Source organism: Erithacus rubecula (assembly GCF_903797595.1).
Source record: "Erithacus rubecula genome assembly, chromosome: 3".
Lineage (NCBI taxonomy): Eukaryota > Metazoa > Chordata > Aves > Passeriformes > Muscicapidae > Erithacus > Erithacus rubecula.
The window spans coordinates 89710650-89738279 of record NC_136689.1 but is presented as its reverse complement, the minus strand read 5'-3'; the positions used below and the strand labels follow the sequence as shown (position 1 = coordinate 89738279).

At 43.0% G+C, this 27630-nt stretch overlaps 1 protein-coding gene across 1 annotated transcript; it reads left to right on the top strand.

The window, feature by feature from the left end:
* Window positions 1–891: 891 nt before the first annotated feature.
* SCGN (secretagogin, EF-hand calcium binding protein) lies at window positions 892–27021 on the top strand. The gene is made up of 11 exons (XM_079302224.1): window positions 892–1009; window positions 1870–1940; window positions 10989–11081; window positions 11663–11752; window positions 12629–12685; window positions 13575–13652; window positions 22457–22512; window positions 23962–24007; window positions 24123–24182; window positions 25060–25128; window positions 26430–27021. The coding sequence occupies exons 1-11, from the start codon at window positions 937–939 to the stop codon at window positions 26556–26558; spliced, it is 822 nt and encodes a 273-aa protein (XP_079158350.1). The 5' UTR covers window positions 892–936; the 3' UTR covers window positions 26559–27021.
* Window positions 27022–27630: the final 609 nt, after the last annotated feature.

Sequence of the window (27630 nt, the reverse complement as noted above, 5' to 3'; positions counted from 1 at the left end):
GGTTGCAAACCATGTTATAAACTGATGAACACCTTTCCTAAAAAACTGGATCAGTATGCTCCCTGCCTGGGGCAGATAGGTTTTGGGTCCTGGGAAGAGAGATGGGGCCAAAAAGTGACCCTGATGCCATGGAGTTGTGCCATTGAATCAAAGGCAACCTAGAAAAAACTGTCTGTAAGGGTCTCAAATGAGATAATAGTGATTCTGGGAGCGCTCATGGGGACCAGCTCTGTCCCGGTGCCTGAAATCACTGCAGGCGAATACACAGTGACATTCAAATCAAATCTACTCCCAAACAGGGCCATCATTAATATAATGCTCTATCAGCACAGAGACCGTAAATCCCGTGGTTTCTCAATTTGAATAGTATTTCAGGAGGAAGACAATGCAGGTTTCTGTCCGTCTTCGTCCTCTGGCTTTTCATTGCGATGAGGGACACACTCCCGATGGCTGTGAGGACTGAGAAGAGGAGAGAACTCTGCTGCTGCTGCTCTGCCTTCATACAGCGAGGAGAGTTACAAGCCTTAGAAACCCCCTTTTCCTCCGGTTAAACTCCACTACTCTGAAGTCTTACATTTTCCCCCAGCACGTCTGCCTTCGTTCGGGGTGTTTGAAACTTTAAAGGTGGTTTGCGAGCGGCGCACGGCTCTTCCGAAGAGGAGGCTGCTCGCTCGGGCTGCTCCAGCGCACCTCGACGGCCGAGCCTGAGCCCCGTCCTGCCACAGCCCGTGCCCGAGCACACCCGAGAGGGACCCGGCGGGCAGCAGGTCGGTGGGACGAGCCCCGGCAAGGGGGAGACTCCCCCCCGCGACCCCCGTGGGGCCGCCCCCGGGGCGGGGCCGCCGCCCTGAAAGCCGGGCCCGGCGGCGGGGCCGGGGCAGAGGCTGTGCCGCCGGGAGAGCGGAGGCTGAGGGCCGGGCCGAGAGCAGCAGCACCATGGAGAGCGGCGCCGACGGGCGCCTGGACGCCGCCGCCTTCCTCGGGGCCTGGCGGCGCTTCGACGCCGACGGCAAGTGGGGACACAGGGGGGAGCCGGCTGAGGGTGTGTGGGCAGGGCTCGGTCCGGGCAGGGAGTGGGTGCCCCTCGGGGGGGTGTGTGTAGGTGCCCCTCAGGGTGTGGGTGTGGGTGCCCCTCAGGGGCTGGGTGTGTGTGTGTGTGTGTGTCTGTGTGTGCCCCTCAGGGTGGGTGTGTGTGTGTAGGTGCCCCTCAGGGGCTGTGGGTGCCCCTCAGGGTGTGGGTGTGGGTGGGTTTGTGTGCCCCTCAGGGTGTGTGTGTATGTGTGTGTGCCCCTCAGGGTGTGTATGTGTGGGTGCCCCTCAGGGTGTGTGTGTGTGTGTGTGTGTGTGTGTGTATGTGTGGGTGCCCCTCAGGGTGTGTGTGTGTGTGTGTGTGTGTGTGTGTATGTGTGGGTGCCCCTCAGGGTGTGTGTGGGGGTGCCTGGAATGCTGCCCATGGGGCCAACATGTCCAAGCTTTACCCCTACCACGTCCTGCAAGTGTTTTCGAGCCCCCTTCTTCCTCCTCACTGTGAATATCAGCTGCAAATCCCTCTCTTCACCCTAAAAGTTTGCCTTTTGATCATTTCCATGTTTCATCTGCTGTTCTCTCTTCTGGTCCCAGATTGGGGGTTATTTTTGTTTCTGAAAAGTTTTCTGTAGGAAAAAGGACTGTGAAGGGAGCACTGCAGCTGTGCCCAGTTGTCCCACGGGAGTGAACAGATGGAATTGGGAGTCATGGGGCTCCCCTGAGCAGGCAGGCAGCTGAGATCCTGACCCTGAAGCCTTGGGCTACCTGTGTGCTACCACTCATGACACAGCTCCTGGAACTCGGGCAGTACCCCAACCATTAATATATTTGCTTTTTCTTTAGACAATGGTTACATAGAAGGGAAAGAGCTTGACGATTTTTTCCATCATCTCCTGGAGAAGCTGGGACCAGAAGTAAGTACTGTGCCACTTTATTGTGCATCAGGTCCAAGCAGAAAAGTTATGCTGAGAGATGGTTTGTGTTTGTTGTTCCCAGATTGCCGACTTCCTTAGCAATCCCGAGGTAAAGAGCCTTTCTCTTGGCAACAGGGTGGCATTTAAGTCAGCTGAGCAGTTTGATCAGTTGTTTCCAGCCCAGCAGCTGCTGGTCAGGGTGAGATTGCAGCTGGCACCAGCTGAAGGGGCTGGTTGGCAGCGTGGAGAGAAAGTCATTTACTGTTGTTGAGTAGAAGCAAGTGAAAAAGCACCAGCACACAGCCTGGCTGGCTGAGCGGGAGGACAATGTTCATGGTTTATTTGTTCAACCTGTGCTGATTTGTTTTGTTAATATGATAGGTTTATTTCCCAGGTCAATTTTTAACAAATATGCTGTCATTAATTTTAAATGGTGCTTAGGAAGACAGCTTTTGTCTATATTACCACAAATGGCTAAAAGCCAAATGAGAGTAAATTCTGTTGCTTCTAAGATCCAGACCTGGCTCTACAGGGTTTCGGGGTTTCTCCCCTGGTTTCCTTTCCTGGTTTTGGCAGAATTTCCCCTCTCTCATTATCGGCATTTCCGTGCAAACAGAAGTTGCACTACAATTTCCAGGAGCTGCTTTCCTTGGCTCCAGGTCATGCCTTGCTTATGTGTCACCATCAGTGAAGGAGAAATCCTGCCACTCAGACCAGCACTCAGAAATATACAAAGGATATAATAATATTTTTACTACACAGAGTCTGTCCAGATAGGAAAAGGAGGAAACATCTTCCAAATGGAAGGAGAGGGTGTGCCAAAAACCAGAGATGAAAAAATTCCTTTAAGCAAAAAGTAATTAACAAAGACAGAAGAGGTAGCTGATAAAAGGCATAAAATCATGAGTATTGAGTGTAAAATCAAAATTGTACTTACAAGCCAATTATTATTCTTGGATCTCTAGGGCTACAATTTAAAAAAAGAAGCTGTTAGTAATTTTTTCAAGTATATTTTTATTTAATTTGCAAGTGAATTTGGATTGAAATGTTGTCAGTTTCTGCAGAAATGTCTCTCAGAGCATGGATGATTAGATGAACAGATAGGCACATAAAAATACTTCAAACTAATCAAAAGAGAGGCAGCAATAAGAATATTTAGGGACACAGAAAAGTTGATTTAAAGAGAAATCAAATCATGATTTTTTACCCAGGAACAAAAGATGAAATTGGGAGCTGCTAGTCTTGGGGTATTGAAACAGCAATACAAAGCATACTCAAACAAACTCAGTGACAGCAAACATGAGATGTTGAAGGAGATGTTTAAAATGAGGTTGCAGAGCTCGATGCTGCAGTGAGACCTCCAAGTGGAGCTCTCTGCAGTGAGCTGATGGTGATAAAATCCAGGGTTAACCAGAGATCTCATGCTGAAGGCAGCTTCCTAAGGATGTGAGTCAAGAGAAACTCCAAGCCCCACTCTAGGCCATATCTGCCCTTGTGCATCCCCCATATGAGGGCCTGGGACAGCATCACACCAGCTGCATAGCAAGCCCAGTGTGTTACAGCAGTTTTTGTGGTCTTGCTGATACCAGTGTGAACTCCATTACATTGTGTCATTTATCAGCACACAGAACTTGCAAATTGAGGATGTTCTAGTGATGAACATCCCACTTTTAAGAGGTCAGTATTAGTTTTATTGCTTGTTATGCACCCCTGCTTGGATAACTTCAGCTTAATTCAACATCCTGATCCAGTTTGAATATTCTTTGCTTCTGCTATCTAAGTTTTGCCATTAAAAGAAATAGTTTAGCACAGATTGAATGGAGAAAGAACCAACTCCCTCTCCTACTGTCAAATAGAGGAAATAGGCTAATTTTGGAAGACAGAGCTCAATAACATCCAAGGTGCTCCAACAGGCTCTCAAGTGATTTTGGTTTTTTCTCCTCTATTCTTCTTGTCTGTTTTTGGCAGTATTTCTGCTCTGGTAATATTAGGGATAAAACTACATGACTGGCTGCAGGCAGCCTTTGTTGCAAAAAAACCAAGGGGAGTTCTGTCCTGGGAGGCTGAGAGCAGTCCTCTGCCCACTCCCCTGGGGCACTTGAGCACCAAGTTAAACAAAAGTCTTCGCTACCTTTGTACAATTAGTTTGTCTAACAACAGTGATCCATTTTTCTCTTTTTCTCATGATTTATATTGTACAGGCTTGTGCTTATGGCAGGCAACCCCTCTGCTTTGGTTTTACTGTCCTACAGAAAGTGTCCTCTGTGATAAAACAGTGAGCTGGGACTGAGAATCTCCCTGCTATACCACTCATCTTGACCTTTACTCCTTTGGGTTCTTAACATCTTTGTTTCCTTGCACAGTAAAAGGGGGAGACAGCAATATACTGGCACGACTTACAGATGTGTCGCAAGGATTAATTAGTGACTGTGTCTGAAGTGCTACACAAGTGATAAATAATGTTATCAGCACTAGAAGTTGTCTCTGCTTGAATAGAGAATGCCTTCATAATTATATTTTTTCAGCCTGCATTCTCTAAGCTGTTATTTTTCTTAATGACCACCGTGGTCCTTCAGCTCTGTTTTTCTTCCCAGTTACTCTGCAGCATCCCCAGCTGACACTAAATGCCAGGGGATGGGAGCAGCTGGGAAAACAATACAAAAACGAGCCTGTCGGGGAGGTGAGAGACACAGCTCTTCCTAACAGCTCAGAGCAAGGAAAGAAACTTGAAATAGCATCCAGTGGTGGAGGCCAATTAATTGTATTTTATTGAACCATCAACAATTGTGGAGGGAAAGGGAAAACTGCAACAAAGGCAGACCTGTAGTAAATCAGCCAAATCCCAGATGCTGCTTCCTGTCCCTTTTCCTCCAGCAATGCTGGAGGCATGCGGACAATGCACTAAACAATACACTTTAACTTTTGTCCAGTTCCAAAGTTGTCAGGCAGATGGACTAGATGGTTGTTGTAGGTCCCTTCCAACTGGAATATTCTATTTCTATTCTCCCAGTCCTAAGAAAATTCCTTCTGTTTCCAGGTGTGTGTAATTCATCCTGATAACACCACTACATATTCAAGCTGCTGACATATCCATCTGTTTCTCTTATCACTGCTGTGACTTCTGTCTAACCATTTGAGCCTCAAGCTTCCAACCTGCTATTGTGTGGCTGCCATGAGCTGCCTGGGCTCTCTTCTCCTCTTTCAGAAACCCCTTTCTTCTACATTATGGCACCTCTTTCCATGTTTTTTTCTAAAATTTTATATACTGAGCTGGAAGTTCAGTGGAAAGGAGAGTTTCTTCCAGCATAAAAGAAGTAATTTTATTAGAACAGGAACTATAGCTCCTTTATTTCTGTCTGACATTCCTGTACATCTTTGTTTCTGTATCAAGATCACGAAGGATCTTCCTTTCTTGCCCTTTTCTATGGTTTTAATGAAGCTCTATGTATATTCTTATAATAATTAGATAAGAATTTTATAGAGGAATGGCTGTAAATTAGGATTTAGGATTACTGAAAGTATGAATAAAACCAATGATGCCTGGGCAAATATGGAGAGAAGTGCACATTGCTATTGGACTTTCCCAGAAAGTATTTCACTTTGCTTAAATTATGTTCAAATTAGATAGAAAACTTTCAGATAAAGGATGACTGTGTTCACCTAACTGTAAGTGTGTAGGAGACCACAACAATTGTTAAAGTATAAATTTGGTCAGACGAGACAGGTACTAGCCTTATTTAAGTCCCTCCTGCCTGAAAACCACCAGTTGTGACTGGAAGGAACTGAAGTTAGTCTTCTGGAGCTCACTCTGAGCAGCCATTAAGGATTTGTCTTTGCTTTTTATTTCCAAAGAATAGAAGCATCCTCCAGCTACTCTTGCACTTCATCCTTGCCTTGCACACTGCATTGTCTAAATAATGTGTATAATTTAGCATGGTCAGGAGTGCAACAGCTAGTCAAACAAAGTTTGATGGCCAGCCTCAAAGCCATTGAAGGCAGACTTTCCCTTTGCTTTACCACCTCAAGAGACCTAAGGCCAATGGTGGCCAGCAGGTGAATATCACAAAGACCCCAGCACAAAGCAATCAGCTTGCATCCACATCCAAAATATTTTAGAATTCTAACCCTCAGGCAATCCTGGCTCATTAAATGTTAGGAATTCTTTCCTGCCTGGGTGGAGAGGCTCTGGAACAGGTTGCCCAAAGAAGCTGTGCATGTCCCATCCCTGGAAGTGTTCAGGTTGGATAGGGCTTTGAGCAGCCTGGTCTAGAGGAAGATGTTGAAACTGGATGATCTTTGAGGTTCCTTTCAACCAAAGCCATTCTATTATTCTCATTATTGCCAAATAAAGTTATTTCTTTAGGTGTGGCTTTCATCAGCCTTGATTACCCTGGCCAACTCCTGGTCCTGTTCCCCTACATTAACACATGGAAGTGCCTCAAGGTATTTCTTAATGCAAACTCAACATACTCATGGTAAAAACATGATATATTTTCATCATCCAAACTCATGTCAAATGACTTTCAGCCTAGCAGAGAGGACAGAATGTCCAAAACCTAACCACAAAACTGTGATGGCACAGGGAGTAGCCTCTGTTAGTTGCTGATGTCTACTACAGGAAAAAAGGTTTCCCACATTTGTGCTGATAAGAGGTAAAAAAGGAACCAAAAACGTGATGCAGGATGACAGGGTAAGTGCTCATCTATTGTCGCATGCAGGAGTGCTGTAAATCCTAATCAAAAATCCTAACCACAGTACAGGGCCAAATTCTCAAGTGATAGCACTGAAGTTAAATGAGCAAGATTGGCCCAAAGGAGATATAAGGTGATATCCCACAATTATGCAGCCAATCCGACCTACACAGGGGTAACAAAGTAATTAGCGAGATTAGTTTTTACAATGAAGAAATGTCTAGCCTAAAAATGAAAGGTTCTTCTTCTGAAGTCAAAGTGTACATTTCTGATGTCTCTCATCTGGTCCTTGCTAGCCTCATAACTGTACTGTGTAGCTTTTTGGCATGATAATAGTTGTTGATTTTGTTTGCCAGCTCTCCTTCTTGGCAGACACGATTTATTTTCATAGATCTTGTAGGAACTAGATATCTGTGGGACCCTTGGCTTTTCTATCCTATTTGGCTGAAAAACTAGAATGAAAATCAAACTCATGTTTGAGCCAGCATTTTCAGAAAATTCTCTAGGTTTTTTTCAAGAAACAGGGGATAATCATCACTTAAATGTAGCTTTATCCTTTTTTATACCCTAATCAATATAGTAGCTTGCTTCTAAAATCATGTCAAGAAGAAAAAATAAATCAGTTTATTACAGGATTTTCTGACCAGCAGGAATTAAATGAAACATTCCATTTCATCAAGTAGAAAAGGCTCTGCAGTGCTCCATACATTCTCTTTTTGCCCCCCAAACCAAGTGACTCATAGTTGTGTTTTCATCAGGGCAAAATTCTGCCAAGCACATCAATCCCTTAAGGAGAAAAAAATTTAATTAGTCAGCATGAGACAAAGAGTGCAACCATATAAAAGGAATGGATTAACAAAAAAGGCAGGTTTCCAAACAATCATAACCAGCCATATAAAATAAATGCTGGAGAAATATAAAAAATATGTGATCATGCCCTTTCCATGATTACAAACACTATTAAAAACCAGATTACCTTTGTGATGCTACAGATACTTCTGAAGGGTTTTCACAAAAGGGACAGCAGAGACTTGGACATGGAAAGAGAAAGCAGAAAATTCATTTGTTATAGCAACTTGAAGCACAGAAGCTTTTCTCCGTAAAACTCTGTGGAAGAACATCTGTAGTAAGAAATTTACTTGTTAACCCTGAAAGGTATGTTAAAAAGTCACAGCAATATTTTAAACTGTGTTCTTTTATGAGAATAAAAATGACATGGCCTTCTCCTCATGGTAAGTAGGAGAGATTTCTTTCCTGGCTGCGGTGAGAACATGCAGCAGCCCTTGGAAACCACACATCATCCACAAACTCAGGGAGGTGCATGCACCAGGGAAAAGAAGGAATTTTGAGAAAGGCTTCTCTATACAGTGACTGGAAAGGATACAACAGCATTCTCTTAAACCCTTACAAAAGGGAAAGCTTTGCAAACCTTTGAAATTGGTTAAGGATCTGTTGCCTGAGATAGACAACGTAACAGCTGTCAAGACAGCATTTTCTGATAAAGAAAGATGTGCTCAGCTGCAGAGGGTTTACTTGCTGCCATTTCCTCCTGTTCCATCTTATGAGACAAGAGGCACATTTTTGTATGCTGCTATTTGTTACATCATTATTTAGCCCAGCAGGCAGCCCTACACAGCCACTCACTCACTCACTCACTGGCTCACTCCCCAGTGGAATGGGAGAGGGAATCAGAAAAGTGAAGTGAGAAAACTCATGAGTTGAGATAAAGATGTTTTAATAGGTAGAGCAAAATGCAAGGGCACAAGCCAAGGCAATACAAAGAATTCATTTACCAGTTCCCATGGGCAGGCAGCTGTTCAGCCATGTCCAGGAAAGCAGTGTTCAATCATGCTGACTTCAGAAGACAAACACCACACTCCAAACATCTTCCTTTTCTCCTTCTTTCCCCAGTTTCATATGCTGAGCACCATGCCGTATGGTATGGTATATCTTTTAGGGTCAGCTGTCCTGGCTGTGTCCCCTCCCAACTTCTTGTGCAGCCCCAGCCTCTCCACTAGTGGGGTGAGGTGAGCCTTCAGATCACTGACCTTGCTTGGTCAAGGGGAACAGATCAGGTAAGTATGGGGTTTTTCCAGCCTTTTAAATGTTTCTGGAATAGGAAGGAAAATAGGGCAAGCTACTTGTTTGTACAGCCAATAGGTCAATCTTGAAAACCAGGTCTCCCAACCTTAGTTTCTGTTTGGAATGTCTTATTTGATCTCTTGGGGTTTTTTTCAGTCTTCTGGGATTTTTTTTTTTTGGTCAAGAGAAGGGTCCCCGTTGAAACCTAATAGTCGTAACATGAGGTGAATTTTTATTAGTGTAAAAGTTTTTAATACTGAAATAATTTTGTCTTGAATGTGCATCTTGGGAAAGCTAGTTTGTGTTTTATTATTTTATTCTTTGTGAGTAAAGGCTGGGTTTTGGTAGAACTATTACCAGTTGTGTTTAAGTATAAGTAGAATATTTATGAAGAGAGAAAGATTGTCCAAATTGAAAAATCCACTGTAGTGTAACCCCTTGGACTAAAAGCTTTTGGAACTGTGTAAACATTGTAAGTATTCCAGGCATTTACTTGATGTATCCTACAGTTTAAATCAGTTTATAAAAAGAAGGAGACTGTCCTATTTTTGTGCAGGTAACAGTGTCCAACAGAAAGCTCAGTGAAGTGGTGGTTAATAGCTGACACCAAGTTGAGCAATAAGCATTTTAACAAATGACTAGTTTGAATTGCACATCACACTTTTCAAATATCAGCTATGATTATCATTTTGGAAATAACTCATCCTGCGGGGCTCAGAGGATTGATTATTTCAGTGTACTCTGCAAGCCTATTGAAATTGGCAACTGATAGGCTCGCCTTACTCCTGGGAGGTGTCTCAAAGGTGTTAAGGTGCTGTCAGAAGGCAATTGAAATAGCATGAGGGTGAGTTATAATGCCAAGGGGAAAGAAAACCGAAGTGTGTGTTCAGAGATGTCCTGTGCCCTCAATACCCAAGCCCACAGAGCCTTCTGGACACTACCATGGGAAAGGGGATTCCTGCAGCTATGCCACTCCTCCTGGGGCTTACCACCTTGGGTGCATCCCAGTGGGATCACTGCTTGGTGTTTCAGTAGCAAACTGAGAGCTGACACCTGTGGTGTTACACAGTAAGGATGCATCCCAAGGGCTGCACTGCATGGAACTGTGCACTGGGTAAATTTGGGAAAGTCACTCGCGGTCTTGTGTCACAGTAATAAAAAAGGGAGTGTACAACCTAATGGAGCTTCAATAGCAGCTGGAAAGAATGAGAAATTGGGTCATAGGAGACCTAGGGAGGAATAGCTGTAGTCCCACATCTACCTGGTTGTAGAGATGATAAAAACTTTGAAGGACTTTTATTCAGGGATTGGGAAGATGTTAATTTATTGTCTTGTAAAAATTTCTACCAAGGGATGCCACAATCCAGTGTGGGTTACCTTCTCCCTTCCTTCCCTCCCCTCCTAGAGAGAGCTACCACACGACTGGGAGAGAAGCCAGGACCTGCACAGTGTAGGTGCTGGGGGTAACATAGGACTTAATTGCTTGGGAAAGATTAACTAGGTGAGCTTCCCAGCCCAGCCACAAAGCTCATGTGACCAGAAGCCTTTTCACATGATGTTTTGTGTAGTCCAGTCAGAGTGAGTATCCTCATGGTTTCCCTAAATAAGCTGTGCCTGATGAACCTAAGCATTGTATTTCACCCGTCACAGTGATGCCTGTCAAAACACATCACCTGACAAGTCTGGTGAATTCCTCACTATGTATAAATCTATTACAGGGTTGAGCAGATACAAAGGGTATGTCAATTGCTTGAAATTCTGTGCTATTAACCCAGAAACACTGACAGGGCTTGGTGCCAGGTCTTAAATCAGCTGGTAGACAATAATAAGCAGCAATCTAGTTCCACTGACACTTTTCAAGGCTGATGATCTAATGAACTGCAGAGATGTCATTCGAGGATAAGGATATCTTCCTGAAAAACACAAGCTGAAAACAAGCAGGATGGAAACTGCTGTAACACACACTTGAGCAAAACCAAACCCCAGTAATATAATGGGAGCAGTTGGCTAAAGAAGCAGGTGTCACTGAAAGACTTTGGGGTTTCCAAACACTGATTTTCCAACTGAAAGCTTCATAGCTGCAAAGATATGCACAGAACTTATTTCCAAAAATTCATCCACAGTGATGTGTCTGTGGGGTTTTAAAAGCATTACCCCCAACTGTAAGAATGCAATGATCCTGGTGATTAACTGTGAGTGAGGAGACATTTCTTCCAGGAGGGTCTTGCTGGTGTCCTCAGCAATTTTCATGCACATGTTGTTTTCCCCATGGCAGAGCACCATCACAGAAGAAGAAGTTCAGAGGATGAAGGAGCAATTCATGTCTGTCTACGATGTCACCACAGATGGACGCTTGCAAATCCAGGAGGTATCTCTGCCCAACCCCAGCCAAGGATTTCTTTTATAGACAAATGGAGAATTAGAACAGACTTTTTATAGGGTCTGTAGGAATAGGACAAGAGGTAACGATTTTAAACTAAAAGGGGATAGATTAAGAGTAGATTAAGGAAGCTTCATTTAATGAGGGTGGTGAAGGATTGGAAGGGACTACCCAGGGAGTTGGTTGATGCCCCATCCCTAGAAACATCAAAGGCCAGGTTGGACGGGGCTTTGAACAAGCTGATCTAGTTGAAGATGTGCCTGCCCATTGCAGGGGAGTTGGATTGGATGGCCTTTAAAAGGTCCCTTCCAACCCAAATCATTCTGTGATTAAGACCTGTAGCAGACTTTGGAGATCTGGAAGATAGAGCCTGGAAACAGAAGAGGTGACTCACAGAGTATTAAATTGGCCAGATCCTTTGGTCTGGAGTTTATTTCCAAGGGAGAAACATGTCAAACCTATATTTCACATACAGGTCAGCAGCTACCCAAGTTTTTTCTTTTCTTTACTTTCATGGTGTGGGTTTGGTTTTTTGTTGTGGGGATTTTTTAAAAATGTTTTTTATCCAGCTTGCGAATATGATCTTGCCGGATGATGAGAACTTCTTACTGCTTTTCCGACGGGAAACTCCCTTGGACAATAGCGTGGAATTCATGCGGGTCTGTATCTCCACACTGCCTCCTTCCCCTTGCACACCACCAGCCTTTTCAACACCACCCCTCTGTCCCCTGTAGAACACTACTTGGGAAATAGATGGGTATTGTAGAAGCAAAACACATTCTGACCTGTTCAGGTACAGAAGGTTTTACATTATTTACCAGCAAAACAGAGGTGTGGTGTCTAGGACTGGACCAAGGGTACCCAGAGAACTCATTACATTTCACAAACACTCTCAGCCACCTATCAGTCATGCTACAGACAAAACATCCCCACTCATCAATTCACCTGTGCAGCTCCTCACCTGCAGTACAGTACAGACCAAGACAACAGAGCAGGCATGTTTTAAGCACCAATTTATCCTGAAACATTAGACTGTTAGGGCATGGAGAGGAAACCTCCACAAGCTGGGTTAACAAGCCCATAGAACTTTGACCAATCTTCCTCTGATCTCTGCCCACAAGTAGCCCAACATGGAATTTCAATTTTTCCAAGACTGCACACAGTTACTTTTAATTCACATACAAGCTGGGGGCTTCTGCACATCAATGGCCTGTTGTGTATGGCCTTGACTCAGAGCAATGAAAGAAAGCTGCATGCACAAATTAGGTAAGAAATGCAAAACAGTTTCTTAGTATTGTCTTCCTGTTGTAGACAGTGTGTCTGCATTAAACACATGATAGCAGCATGTAGCATGTGCAGCATTCAAGTGTGAGTAAAAGCTATTGTGCAAAAAGTTTATTTTATTTCATCTACAATTAATTAAACATTGGCTAATGCAACAACTTGCTCATTATGGAAGTTCTGCTTTGAATCTTTACAATCTATCATGAGTAACTGCAATATTTATGTGCTGGCATCAATCTATTCCCGTTCAGATCTGGCGCAGTTACGATGCTGACAGCAGTGGATTTATTTCAGCTGGTGAACTCAAAGTAAGTTATTCTAACAAATCTCTTTGGGCTTGACCTACAGTTCACTGATGTCAATGGGAGCCCTTCCAGTGGCTTTACCAATTTGCTGTCTTTTTGTGTGATTCACAAATGGCATTTCTGGGTTATTCATAGGGAATTTAAGGACTTGTGCCTTCTGGCATGGTCTCAGGGGCCCTGCAGGAGGGAGGATTGTCTGCTGTTGCCCTCAATGTCCTGCTTCCCCCTGGCCTTGTCTCATGACCCCAGTTGTCTTGGTGAAATGAGGCATCCAGTGAGCCCCACAAGCATTGCCTCACATTGACTTTGCACATATGCTTCTCCCAGCTAAGCAGAACCAAAGCTATTGTGGATTTCTTCACAATCTCTTCCTGAACATGCAGGTTTTCCAAACACTGATTTCTCATTAAAGCTCAGGCAATTGAGGCAAGAACCTGTTCAGAAACCATAACTCAAACACTTTGAGCCAGCAGTCACAGAAGTCCATCCCATGGCTGCACATCATGTGCTGAAGTCTCAGTGTGTGCCTTCAGCCTGTGTCCCAGCAAAGATGTAAGAGGAGGCTTGAGTATTTTACTGAATAGCAAAAATTTTGATTTGAGATCAATTAGAAAGTATTGCAGGACTTATGTTGACTTTTGCTTATTTTGTGAGTCTATTAGGACTCACTCCAGTATGCCTGTTCTGGTGAAATTTAGTTACTTTCAAATTTATTAAAAAAACCCCCATGTTTCAGCTAAAACAAATTGAACTTTGTCAAACTGAAGACACTAGTACTAACCAGGAATGTGAAACTAGATTTGTGTGACCCTGATCAATTTTAATTGAATTTTCTATTGGAATTTCTTGAATTTACTCTAGAGAGTAACATTTTGCTCTTTTCTTACTAAAGGATTTCTTGCGAGATCTCTTTTTGCAGCATAACAAGATGGTTGCTGAAGTAAAGCTGGAAGAATATACTGATACCATGGTAAGAAAAGATAGAGTTAGTGTTGTTTAGACCAGAGTACAGCCTAAAATCTCCTTTAGGCTCAATGTCTGCAGCCCTCTTAAAAGGTGTGTCAGAGATCCCTGGAGGGAGTTAGCACATACTGCTGCTAACAGTTCTTTGCACTGGACATCAGCTGTGAATGCATTTCAGACAGTTTTGCTGAGAGTTTAACTCTTTCCTATGAGAAAAGAGCTGAACTTTACACCAAAGCAGGCTGAGCTCTAAACCCCTTTAAATATGGTTGAGGTGCGTCCTTCTTCAGGATATGTTCAGCTTCAGTCAGATCCTCCTTCCCTCTCTTCCTCCTAGCAAATCCTTTTGCTCCCAAGACATGTAGGTATCTGGCTTTTCTGCTCTGAAAAGCCCAGCAAGCCTTGCTGGCACCCTGCTGCATCCCTGAAAGACTGAGAGGTTGAAAGTTTCAATTCTACACCTGACTTATCACAGTATAGCTTTTATACTGCAATCAACAACGTAGTATTTGATGTGGCTTTAGCATCAGTCACCTGAACTTCAGAGGAGCTTATTATATCTAAACATCTAAAAACAGGAAAAGGCGAAAAAAAAATCTCATTTCTGGATGTCATTCTCTAGGGTATAATTGAAATTCCACTAGCAGACATCTATCACTGCAATTTTCTAAATAGTTTTCAGATGGGACTGCCTTGTTTCTTGGCACAAAATCTGTGTTTGTACCTAAAAACCAGCTTGGTATGCAAGCAAACAAGGAGCTGCCCAAATATTTTGCAATACCATGTTGTATATGTGTGATGTGTGTGTGCCTAGAAATGTGACCCTTTAGAGCAATGTGAGAAATTGTACTGTTACAGAAGAGTGTATATTTTGTTTTTCATATTTATAAGATAGTGAAGAGAGAAGAATGCCAGCTGCAGAAATTATTTTCCAACTGGCAGGGTTTGAAAACAAAAAAAAGCCCAGAAGTTACAGCTAAGACAAAAATCTTTCAGGTAGTATTTGCTGATAGCAAATATCTTTCATTCTGCTCCATTAAGGTTTCCATCCCCAGTGCCTAATCTCTGATCAGGTGCTGGGGAATAGGCAATCTGAAGCTTGTAGTGGGTGGTTCATTTCCTCCAACTCTTTTCCCTTCCCTTTAATTTCCCAAGAAAGATCTGTGATTCCACTACCCCAACGCAGCTAGGTATCAATGCAGCCCAGGGCTGAGCACCAAGAGGTCTGGTTTCTCTTCCTATGGTTTCTTGTAGAAGGGCTCTGTATCTCCAGAGAGGCATTTTAATCTCTATGCTACAAGATAAGATTTGATGTGGGAAAAGGGATGCTTTATATATCTAGGGAAATCTATGATCTGAAATGTAAATCTGGCTCCTGAGGACAAAGGTTTGCCGAGCTTCAATGCCAAAAGAATCAGGGATGTTAATGGTTATTTAAAAATGAGAGTATGGCAGATGATTTTTTTTTTTTCCTTTCAATTCTTTTCTCTAAGCTGAAGATCAAGGATGTTTATAAACACACCTGAGCCCAAAAACTAAGGCAGGGTGTGAAATTGCCACAGGCATAATCTTATCCTATGATATCCTGGTATAGAATAGAGGATATTAATTCTGTATGTAACATCAAATTATCCACATGGGCAGCATCTTACAGCATCAGATACACTCCACAAATGATTGCACAGGAAGTTATCTGAAATAAGAAGGCAAAATTCCAAGGAGGGACAAAAGATTCAGCCTTGCATTTGCAGGGCTGGATTGAAGAGGGAAAAAGTGACTTAAAGGTTTGATGTCAAGGCTCAGGGTAATGGCAACCCTTAGTTTCATCTCTCTTCTTTCAGTGAGGAGCTGCTGGAGTACAGAGTCCCACTCCCACTGGACTCTTCCACCATCACCACTGTTTAGGATAAATGGGTCAGTGGCCCATCCATTTTTTTCCTGACAACAGACTTTCTGTAGTATCTTTGACAACCAGAAGCAGTAATTCTTTTTCTGCAGATTGGACATACTTGTAGTTCTCTCTCCTATTGCTTTGCTTCCACCCTTTTATGTTTTTAGAGCACAAAGTCCTTGGGAGTAGGACCTATTCTTGCTGCACACAACTACAGGGTCTCACAGGGTGGTCCATCTATCCAGCTCAGGGTTTTCAAGGGCCAATGTAATTATTATTCAGTTGAAATAAGCTGTGTACCAAGGAGCTGCAAACCCATCTGTCTCCACAGGAATATACAGCTCTCTGCCCTTTTCTTTGTGCATGCACAGCTGGCTGCACACATCTTAAGCAGCTACTGATATCCAGGGAGGACCCTAGGGCCTTTTGGAGATAAAGAGGAGAAGGCAAAAACTATGATTTTAAAGAAGCTAGCCCAGGCTTAAAGGAAAAAAGAAAGACAGCGTTTTATGATTCTGTGCTGGATATTTGCAGTTTGTGAGCAGTGTGAGAAGATATCATATCAACCAACCAGGGTGTGCTAAATTCTTGCCCCTTGTGCTGCTATGAATGATCTCATACTACATTTAAAAAAAATGCTGAGAAGAGGCAGAATATTTCTTTTGTAAGAGATTGGTTGTCTCTGGAAAGGAACATCACTTTATCAGGTTGCTTAGCACCCGCTTCTTAAGAGGCTATTCTGTTTCCTTGTGACCTTGACATCCTTTCTTCAGAGAACACTGATATAGATCAGGGATTTGATGAACAAGTGATGAACTCCTATAAAGACAACAGGTAGTGAACACATCGACATTGCACAAACTCTGGGAGGCTGCTAAATCAAATCTTAAGAAGCACTAAAGTCACTGGGAAAAATCACAAAAGAACATTTGAGTTCTCAAGACTCTTCATGGGGGAATTGAAGTGTCAGTGCTGAGGAAGCCTCTTTGTAGGCACTGTTCTTGGGGTTTTTTTTCCCCATGCCTACAGAGATACATATTTGTATTAATAGTCATTAAGTGTGCATTAATAATTATTTACATGCACCCGCTTGCAGTTCTGAGTATTTGAAACCAATCTGTAGGTTTTTTGATTTTCCATGGGCACTGACCAAGAGCTGTTGGCAGGGAGCAAGTGCTTGGAAGTTGAGGTGAAGCCTGGTATTGCACTGAGCCTCCTGAGAAGAGGCCCCAAGGGTCCTGCAGTGTGTGCTTTGGGAGACAGTGAGCATGCTGAAAATAGATGAAGGGTTTAAATAACATTATAAGAATTTCCTGCCTTCCTGAATTAACCGAAGCTGGAGAAATGAAGACTGTCTCCCTTGATGCTTCATCATAAGGGCACTGGAAAATGATAATAAAACAACTTTTTCCAATCCTTCCCACCTCCCTTCAGCCCCTGAGGTCAAGCTGTTAGTAGGTTTCTGGGTCCTGGTGAAATTTCAGCTCAGAAATGCCCATCTCACATATGCATTTGACAACAAATTTTTTTTTTTTTTTTAGAGTGACAGATTCTCTACCTGTGCATGCATGTAGCTGTGGACTTATTGTAAATTCTAGGATATTAACTAGATTTAAGATATGGTTTCTGATAGTCCATAGCTTCCCAGATAACAGCATACTACTTCTAGTTTGTAATCCCAATGTCTACAAGCTGTATGCAGGGCAAACTCATTTCTGAGTCAAACTTCAGCAATTTAAGTTGTATATTCTGCTGAAGCAGTCACACATGCAATGCTCACATTCACTTTTTTCATTGCCTTATGTTGATAATGTCAGATGGAGTATTAAAAATTCCTTTAATCTGAGCATTAATTTATTTCAGTAAAATTCAAAAGATAGTTGTTGTCCAGCCAGCATGCCGTCTTTGCCCACCACAGGTTAATATTCTAGAGAGTCAATAATGTAAGTGCAGTGACTAATAACAAGTATTGCTCATAAGCTACAGCATTTGAAAGCTTGTAGATGGTGATGACTGAGGATGGAATCTTAACCCCAGAGAAGTCAGAATAGATATTTTTTCCAGCTGTAATGACACCAGGTTTTACTGGGGTTATTTGCAAATATTCTCCTGGGCACTGAGCTATGTGCCCCGAGTGCACAAACCTGAAACTGAGGGCTCCTCATCTTTACAGTGCAAAGGGAGAGAGGTTGTCTTTTCCCTAAGGATGATCTATATTCCTAAGTGTGCACTGTGGATTACCTTTATTGTACACTGGGGGAGTTTCTGGTGCTTTTGTGGCTGCTGCCTATCCCCTCTGCAAGGATAATGCCAGAGATTCAGTGTGGTCAATTCCATGGCTGTGAAAGTCTATCTGTGTTCAGTGCTGATGCCAATGTACCCATGAGGGAATTAAAAGCCAGAGCAGAAAATTCAGGTGATTTTAGACCCTTAACATCTTACTAGTCAAGCTAGCATATCTTTGTTAACAAAGTCTCCTATGACCACCAAACAAAAGGTGTAATAATAGAAAAAGAAATATTTATTGTATTGAGAAAAAGCCTAAACAGAGTCTTTTATGTTCGTGAACACACCAAGCAAACTTCCCAAAGCTCTAGAAATACTATAGAAGTAAAGTGTAGCCCACAAGATTGGTTCCTAAAGTGCAGATGAGCAGTCTTTGCTCATCCCTTCTCCTCCTGGTAGTGGTCCTTGCTGGCCTCTCTCCCAGGTGACTGAGAGGACCCACGCAGCTGATGAACACAAATCAGCAAGTGGTGCTGTCACCTCTGGCATTAAATTGAGAAGGGAACACAGGAGAAAATCCCATTTAAGCTCAAATTTCATTTCTGAAGATCAAAACCAACAGAACTCAGGAGCCTGCAGGCTTTTGAGCACCCCAACAGATAATGCCTTAGTCTCTTAGGAATCAAAACACTCTTAGAAATCCTGTGCTAAAGAACTTGTCCATGTGACACAGGTGGTCTGGCTGGGTAGGACACTGAGCTTTTGTCCTGAGGGTAACTTGCTGGCCACTTGGCCTTCCTGCCACTCTGTAAATGTCTTTGTGGCCCCGTCCATCCCTAAAGAAAGAGGTGTAGGCAGTCCTGCAGCTTGGGCTGATACCTGTCTTTATGCAGTCTCAACCCCTCCCTGGCCAGCTTTTGTTTCAGCTGTTAGACATATGTGCCCCTAATATATATAAAAATACATATTTGTGAGAGTAGGAGTTCAAGTAAAACTGACTCTCTCAGTGTCCCACTTTATTACACACAAAAAGAGAACCAGAGAAGGTATAAAAGCAGGTTTTAGTGAATCTGCTAATCACATAACTATTTATTTTGGTTGTTTACTTCTTTCCTTATCTCTGTCGTGGAAAATAATTCAGATTTATATTACTCTTCAAAGAATGTGTGTGTTTGTCATACTGTGGTATTTCAGTGGTCTTTACAATACTGCACTGAGAAAGCAGAGATATTTCCTTTATTGAATGAAACGCCAATGGCAGCTTTGATTTTGCATTTTAAAAAAATGGAGATGTAACAACTTCTGTTTGCAAACCAAGCTCTTATATATTCTCTGTCTCAGAGTGCCTCAGAGTACATTCAAACAAACAGGGGGTGTGCCCTTGGTGCACTGCCATTAAAATGTCAGTGAATTAATTTGTGCAAACACTTTAAAACATGGAGTAACTTTACTGTCAAGGAAATGCATCATTTTATAAAGCATACTACTAGATGCAATAGAGCTTTTAGTACAATTGAGTGCTATTTAAACATGCCAGACCTTGTCCTTAACCACATTGAAGTGTTTCATGTCAGCCTGGCAGCGTAAATATACCTTTCAAGAGTGTAAACTGAAAAGCCATCAAATTTAACATATCAAGATGGTGTGTGAAGGCAAAAGTTTAAATTAGAAACAACCTCATAACTATTTCAATTATCTGCTTCTCCCATGATATATGCTTTGTCACATGTGGTGGACACCCTCTGTCATTCTTTGTGTACACATGCATGCAATTAGCATATCAGATCAAACACTCACATGCTTGAGAATTGAAAGTTTCATTAAAAAACATTTCCTCAGGCTGTTTCCCTAGTAATGCAGTACAGGATTACCAAGTAGTGGGTATGCATGAGCTCCACTTGTCCCAGTAACAGGATTAGATCTATCTTATTAGCTGTGGTACCTGAACTGATTCAGTGAACACCAGCCTTTCTTCCCTACATGTTTTCCAACTTTCATGTGTTAGTCACTGGGCGAGAATTAGCTTGGCCTAACTTTTCCAGACAGACTTTTTTCTTTCTGTTGACTGGTATGGATTTCAAAATACTGAATATATTTGAAAATTGTATTTAGGGTAGTTGTGGCAGAAAAAGAAACAAATAGAAAACACAAAGGTTCTCTCTTACAGAACTGAATTAAGGAGGTCAGGGAGGGGAGTTGGCTGGCTGTAAGTAGACATGGTCAGTCATTGAAAGTTTAATATCAAGCTGAAAGATAGGGTGTAAGAGAAGAATGTTTCCTTCCATTAAGCAATCCACTAAAGAGTTTATTACCTCTCTATTAAATGTGTTTTAATGGGTTCTATGCTGCTACAGGAATATTCTTAAGGGGTCAGAAATGAATAGGATTGAAAATCATATGCTCACAAAATTGATAATGAAGCAGAAAGCCTTTCACATCTAAACCACCATCTCTAATCTAGTCTGTTTCATTAAGACTGCACAAAACTCTTCAGCCTCCTGGTTATTTGCAGCTTCTGAAACCATGAAAATATGCTGCACCCACAAAGTAGAGCAGATGCAGGGCAGGCAGGACACATGAATTCCTAAGGCAAGGACAGCCATGCTGGGATGCTCATTTATTTATTCTCTGGAATAGGACATGAGGCTGGAGATGCTTCATTGGAAAAGGAGCATGAGACTTGTCCCAGACAAGCCTAAGTGAAATGAAAATTGTTCCCAAGTCTGACTCTTGAACAGGAAACCACCTGTACCTGTCCTAGTACCATAAGCTTTTGTGGACATTGTGATCACAGAGTTGAAATTCTCCCAGAAATCCAGTGTTTGCTTTTCTGAGGATCACAGAGAGAAAAACATCTGAATTTGAAGTCTAGGCTGAAGCACTGAATTTTAGTCTCAAGACAATAATTCTGAGATGCAGCAAAAATGTTAGAAAATAAAACACGCTTTCAAGAGCTCAGAAACATGTTAGGAGAATCTAAGTCAAGAACAAAGACTGCTAAATGCAGTAAGTTTTTGTGTGTTTTGGTAAGGATACTGTCTTTTTGTGTGAGCCAAAGACCAGTGCCTTCAGCCAGAGCTGCCCTGACCTGGCAGCAGAGTTCCTGAGAGCTGGACCCTGTGTTTCCCACCAAAAGCTGTCCTTTCCCAGCAAATGCTATCACCAGCTGCACTGCTTTGTAGTGAGTTCCTGCAGACCATGTGGGTAACTAATCTCCTTGGTGGCCAAAACCAAGAGATTTAAGGTGGCATTTTCAAAAGCATTGAAGTTACTGTAGAGCCCAAAGATTATGGTATTCCCACCACCCACATGCTGGTACTTTCTCTAGCCATCTAAATAGGGGTTGTCTCCATAAGCTTCCTTTAGGAAGAGCTACGATATGAGATGGATGTAACAAAGTCACCTGTGGGGGAGAAGGTACAAAAGTGAAGCAGTAGGGATATTTTTCTCTCTCCTCAAACAACAGACAAAACCAGGTTAGGCTTTGATGTTCCATTTGGAAAGAGGCTTTTAAAATCTTATCTGGGCATATTAATTTCTAGAAAGAACACTAATAATTTTCTATGGCCTGCAGAATAACTCCTTTATCAGCCAAGAACTGAAGGCTTGGATTTATCTCTCTGATGGCAGTGGGAGAATTGCAAGGATATTTCTCCCCTTGGTGGCACCAGCAAAGGCAGCTTCTGCTCCCATCCCTTCCTCTAGCCTTGTGCCACTGCTGCTCCAGCAGAGACCAGGAAAAAGTGCCATATTGCTATAGGAGGTCTAATGGAAGCAGCATGCAAGAAGTTAGATCAGCTGGAAGGGAACAAGTTGGAGAGATGCAACCAGAGGGAAGTCCTCAGGATAGCCTGGCAGCTTTATTTGTCTCCTCAGCGCTAGAACAAAGAAAGATTCAGAAGTCTTTCCTCTGTAATTTAGTGGCTCTGCACAGGGCATGTGTTTGACAGAGGCCAGTTAAATGGGAAAACAGCTTTCTTTGTGTCGTTGAACACCCACATGGCTCTCATGATGCCATTTTTCCAAATATCTCAATATGGGCCTTCAATCATTTGTAGGACTTTCATGCTCTCTTGCAGTGGGAGGCAAAGTGAGCTCATACCAAATGTCTCACCTCACAAGCGTAAAATACTCAGAATATTTAATGGTATAGAGTCTGTTGCAGAATCTCAGTCTAAATGTGGTACAATAAAGGGTTACCATGGACTGGCTGTCCTTGCTCCCTTGAGCAATGGGCAGGGAAGAGGCAGCACCAACAATTTGTACCTCAGCTGCTCAGAAACCACAACAACAGTCAAAGATAAAGATGGAGTCCAGGTGAAAGTGTTTAGAAATTTCCCCCTTTTTCTGGCATTTTTCTTCACAGCCAAGGCAATGTCAGTATTTAGTTTCTGAAGGTCTTTTCTGCAGACCTGCTTTATCCCCATGTAAAATTTATCCCTCCATTATCCCCAGTACCAGGGAGCAGTACAGGTATTTGTTTGCTCTGGGTTGTTGCTGTCAGAAAGCTGGTGGGTTTTGCTATTCCCTTGTGCCACTCTTGCACTTAGTGCTAGCACAGGATGCCATGATGCCCAGGGTTTGGGCAAGCACCCACAGAGGGAATGGCACAGGGCAGAGCAAAATGTATATTGGCTTTTTTTAAGTGTGTTCACATGGCCCATCTATTTTATCTCTGTCTTCTTGATTTATAGATGAAAATCTTTGACAAAAACAAAGATGGACGACTGGACCTGAATGACCTGGCAAGGTAGGATTTAATAATGTTGATGAGGTGTTTCAGCTCACAATGGTAGATCTAGACAAGGTGATGCTCTCCCCCTAGGGTTGTGCAGTTGAATTCTACCTCCTTTTGACTTAGATCTGCTCTGATCCCACCTCCCCCACACATGGTTCCCATTGCAATAATCTAGAATCTAGAGTCAGTGATAGGAGCAATGCCAATGTCCTCAACATCAATGTCCTCTGGCATAATCTGAGGTGCTTCCCAGGAAGTAGCAAAGTAACCAGTGGCTCTGTTTCTTTAAAAGAAGGATGACAATCCTTTCAGCAGGGTCACAGACATGCATTTGTTTTTCATCCTTATATTCAGCAGGGATTGCAAACAATTTTTACTGCATTTTGAATAATGAGAATGCCACCACAAAAGAGTTTGGCAATGGCAGTAGGAAAGAATTTGGAGAGCCAAGGTGAGATGCTTTAGAATGAGGCTGGGGACTGAGTCATGGGCCTCTGTCTCTTTTCCATCCTTGATACCTCAGAGGTTTTTTAGATGATTTTCACTGCCTAGACATAGGGAGTATGCCTCTCTGTAAAACTATGTGCATTGGCTGGATAGGACTTTAAATATGCAGACACAGTTTTAAAAGACCAGTTTAGAGGATGAGGGGATAGAGGTGCTGTTTTGCCGCTGTTACTCTCTGCTTCAGATCCCAGCAAATGCCAGCACAAATAACTGCAGTGCATACAGCAGTTCCCTTTGACCATGTAATATTAGAGGAGAATCTGAGGAGGATGAAGAATATCTAAAGATGGTTGCTGTTATAATTTTCTCTTAAATAAGTTCCCTTTTGGGAACCAGGCCATCTGGAGCTGTCTTCCAGTCTGAGAACATTTCTCAGAATCCAAATCCCTCCATGTGAGGAGACAGATCAGCATGCCCCGTGCCATGGGCTCTAAAAACCTCAGGGTTAGCAGAGCAGTTGGAGAGAGAAAAGGGTTTATCACTGCTTGACAGGCTTTAGGAGATGAAAAGAGAGGAATTCTGCCAGTCTTGGTGCACAGGCCAGGATTACTTTGTCCTTTACTTTTACAACCACCAAGTTTCCCTCCAAAAGAGTGCCATAAATCACTTTCTTTAATGCAGCACAGCAATCCAGTTACAAGGAATGATTATCTGGTAGCTCTTGCTTTGGAAGCTGACACCCTCTGTTGTGCAGGACCACTAGAAATGCTCTGGGAGAAGCAATGGTGCTAATAGGCATGTCTGTAGTGAACCAAAAAGCACCTTCTGTGCCCCATCAGACAGGAGGAAAGCATGTGTTCCCACAACAGCCCTCTGTAAATAACCCCACAGGAGTTTTTCTCTTTTATAGGCCTTTAATCTAACATCCCTTTGCTTTGCAAACAAGGAGAGCTCAGAATAGTTTGTGTGTAGATGATAAAGCAAAAAGATCACAATTTAAATCTCTCTATTCAGGATTCTGGCACTCCAGGAAAATTTCCTTCTACAATTTAAGATGGATGTAAGTAGCACTAATTTTTGATACATTGATCCTGTCTCTCTCAGCTAAGATGGCCTGGGCCCAAACTTGAAATTTTTGCTTTAGTTTTTCATTTGTTTGTCCTCTCTGTACACAGGCTTGCAGCCAAGAAGAAAGGAGACGAGATTTTGAGAAGATCTTTGCACACTACGACGTTGTGAGTCCCATGAGTCAGTTCATTCCCTTGTGGTTTGTAAATGACAGATTTAGCATGTGCTGCTGAGACTTCTTCCTCCTGCTGGGTGCTGCTGGAGTCACTGAGGAGTGGCAGCTGTGCCCAAGGCCTGGCCCATGAGCCCAGATACCAGACTGGGAGAGGTAAAGCAGGACAGAGGAGGAGAAATGCTCAGAGGTCTTGTGTCAAGGACCCATTTTGACTTTCTCCATTGCCACAGCCAGTGCTGCTGCATTAGCAGTTTTCCAGCAGAAGATGCAAGGGAGGCAGAGAAGGTGGTGGTTTTACTGCTCACAGCCTCTGGCAGTTCAGGACCTGCATCACCACCATGCTGAAAAATAAACCCCCTTCCAATGCCAGACCCATGGTTGTTCAAGAAGTCTGGCTCAGGACAGACAACCATTTAACTGCCTGCTAGACATCAGCAATTCAGTGCTGCTTCTGACAGTCACACATCTCCCTCAGAGTGGTGGGAGGCATTGCTCCAATTTGGTGGGAAGAGATTGTTTGTGAAAAACAAAGGGATCTTAAATATTAGATATTAGGAAGAAATTCTTTACTATGAGGGTAACAAAGCACTGAAACAGGTCTGCCCAGAGAAGCTGTGGATTTCCCAACCCTGGAAATGTTCAAGGCCAGGTTGGATGGGACTTTGAGCAGCCTGGGCTAGTGGAAGGTGTCCCTGGCCATAGTGAAATGGTTGGAATTGGATGAGTTTTAATGTCCCTTCCAACCCAAATCATTTCATGATTCTGTGAACTTTATGCTACAAAGCTGGTTACCAGGTGGTGGTACTGACCAGTGGTTTTGTAGTGGTTTTGACTCATCGGAGAGTTTTGATGTTTATTCCTTCTTTCAGAGCAAAACAGGAGCACTTGAAGGCCCAGAAGTGGATGGGTTTGTCAAAGACATGATGGAATTGGTGAAGGTATCTTCATGGCTCTGTTTGTTAATACTTTATATTTCTTAAACATCAGTGCTTTTGGAAAGGCTGTGTACACAGAGACATATGTAAGAACATAGAGTCAAATTTTAGTTTGATTATCAGCAGAAGAGAATGTCATTATCTCAGTGTAGAGCATTTCACTGTATCACAGAAATTCTGCCTCACAAATTATAACAGCTTCCCTTAGCAACTCTATTTTAGAAAGGTCCGTTCTAGTTTGTACTTTGAATTAGGCAGATGTTACAGCATGACATAGTGAAGGTGGGTCATCAGAATTTCTTTCTTCTGTTTTCCTTGTGGATGTGGTTCTCCGCAGAAAGACCTCACAGTTCATTAGTTCATCTCAGGGCTACAATTGAAAATTGCTTGAAGTCTGTCTGCAATCAAGAATACTTTAATTGGTGTGTCTCTTCAGCTCCTGATGGACAGAGAGTCTGTCTTCATTGGATTATCTTGAGTTTCCAGATGCAGTCCAAGATAGAGCTTTTGACCCAAACAGAATGTGATTTTTAGATTCCTCTGAGCCTGAGCTGTTGCATTTTCACACAGTGTGACCTGGCACAGGGATATCTGTGCTTCCACATCCATTCAAGAGAGAGCAGAGAAGTGCAGCTGAGTGCTGATGGCTGTGTGTGTGTGTTCTGGCCATGTTGTGTGCAGGGAAGGGTGTGGGGATGGACAGGAGGCTGGATTTCTGCTGTGTGTGAGTGTGTGTGAAGGAGGGAAATCTGTACTGTGCCTGAAGGCCTTCATCAGCATTGCCCTTGGACACCACACTCTGTGCATGTGAATTTGATCCCCTCCTGAGAATGTGGGAAGCAGAGCAGGCCCTAAATCGTTAGGAGCATACAAAGGCTGTGTAGCCTGTAAAATGTGTCTAGCCTGTGAAATAGCAGTATTCTGACAGAAGTGTCAAGTTAGTCCTTGCACAGCAGGTTTGAGAGAGCAAACCAGGAGAAAGCACAGGTCTGGTAGAGCAGAGATCTCCATTGCACAACTTTCTGAAGTCTTCTGTATGGATCAGAAACTGATGGCCTTGACTGAGCACAAAAGTCACAGTGCATTTCTATACAGTCACTTACAATTCCATGCACCTTCTGCCTTTGCAGGGCACTCTCTCCCCATCTTCTGTTTACTGCCCCACAGCATATGAGATGATGTGGGGCCTTTTGGCCATTCTTCCTTGGGTGGATTTCCCAGTTGCTGCATGGTGGGCTGCTTTACAAGCTGGGGAAATCCAGAGCCATTTTCTCTCTCAGCACTCTTTTTCTCTTTGCCTGCAGCCCAGCATTAGTGGGGTGGACCTGGACAAGTTCCGCCAAATCCTGCTCAACCACTGCGATGTGAACAAGGATGGGAAAATTCAGAAATCTGAACTAGCTTTGTGTCTCGGGCTGAAAATTAACCCATAGCTGGGAAAGTGCTTGTGGTTGTGTTTCCCTTGAAATATTTGCCTGCTGTTCCTCGTAGAAGTGTGCTCTGTGCTGCTGTAGGAGTGGTGGGGAGCTGAGGCACCGTGCTGCCACACTGGAGAGTGGGATTTTCACAGGGGCCTCCTCACTCCACCATCTACTTTGTGATGTTCACTTGCTGCTGCCTCTTGTGGGTCCCCTTAGCAATGTCTCTGCCCACCAGCAGATGAGCTGCTCAGAAGAGAGGTTGCTGTTCTTCTACCCTCATGAAACGCTGCCCTGCTCATTCTCCTAGGATAGGAACAAGATCTCCTTAAAAACCTCCCCTCAGTGCTCTCAGAGTGCAGCTACTAAGTGTTTCTGATGGTCACTTTATATGTGTGAAGCCATGACTTTGGTGAACATTGTGCTTTGTGCATTTAAAATACTGGATGGATGACAGTGTATTTGTGCAAAAATAAAATGGCAATTACAGAAATTCAATAACATCAAAGTTTATGTTTTATGTACAGAAAGCCATCTGCCACAGGCTGGCAGACTGTACATAGTAGCCTTTTATGTAGCATGCATCAAATGGCAAGAAGTTTTGTGATGCCCATCAGTTGTGGGGTTTAAATCTGCAACGAAATATGGTAGATCCTTCCCATGGGGAAAACACATACATCATGTGGTTTATTCCTCACCCTCACATATGTCACCCTCAGGATGAATCCACAGAGAAACATCACTTCTGGAGGACACTTCTGACCCAAACTGAAATAACCTACAAGGTTTCAATTTACTGGAAAACTGGAAGGACAGAAGCCTGATGAGGGGAAAGCTCCTACACATCTTGGGTTTTTTTCAAATCTGTTATGGTTGTAGATACTTGTAACCCTTATTGAACTTAAAGCATCCTACCACTCCTGGACCATGAGTGTAGTCCCAGAGCCTAATGGCAACAGGATCATTTGTGCCACATATTTTCCTATTCCAAAGGCTTTGTCTGAATATTCAGAAAGAGTCATGCCTACACTATCATGCCCATATAATTGTCCTCAATTCCTCAGAGAAAATTGGAGAAGAGGGATTG

Bases quoted from the DNA above. Each gene is read 5' to 3' on its own strand.
- SCGN (XM_079302224.1), top strand. From the start codon at position 937: ATGGAGAGCGGCGCCGACGGGCGCCTGGACGCCGCCGCCTTCCTCGGG. The intron at 24,008-24,122 runs GTAAGTAGCACT...CTCTGTACACAG, and splicing joins TTCTACAATTTAAGATGGAT to GCTTGCAGCCAAGAAGAAAG. The intron at 24,183-25,059 runs GTGAGTCCCATG...TCCTTCTTTCAG, and splicing joins TCTTTGCACACTACGACGTT to AGCAAAACAGGAGCACTTGA.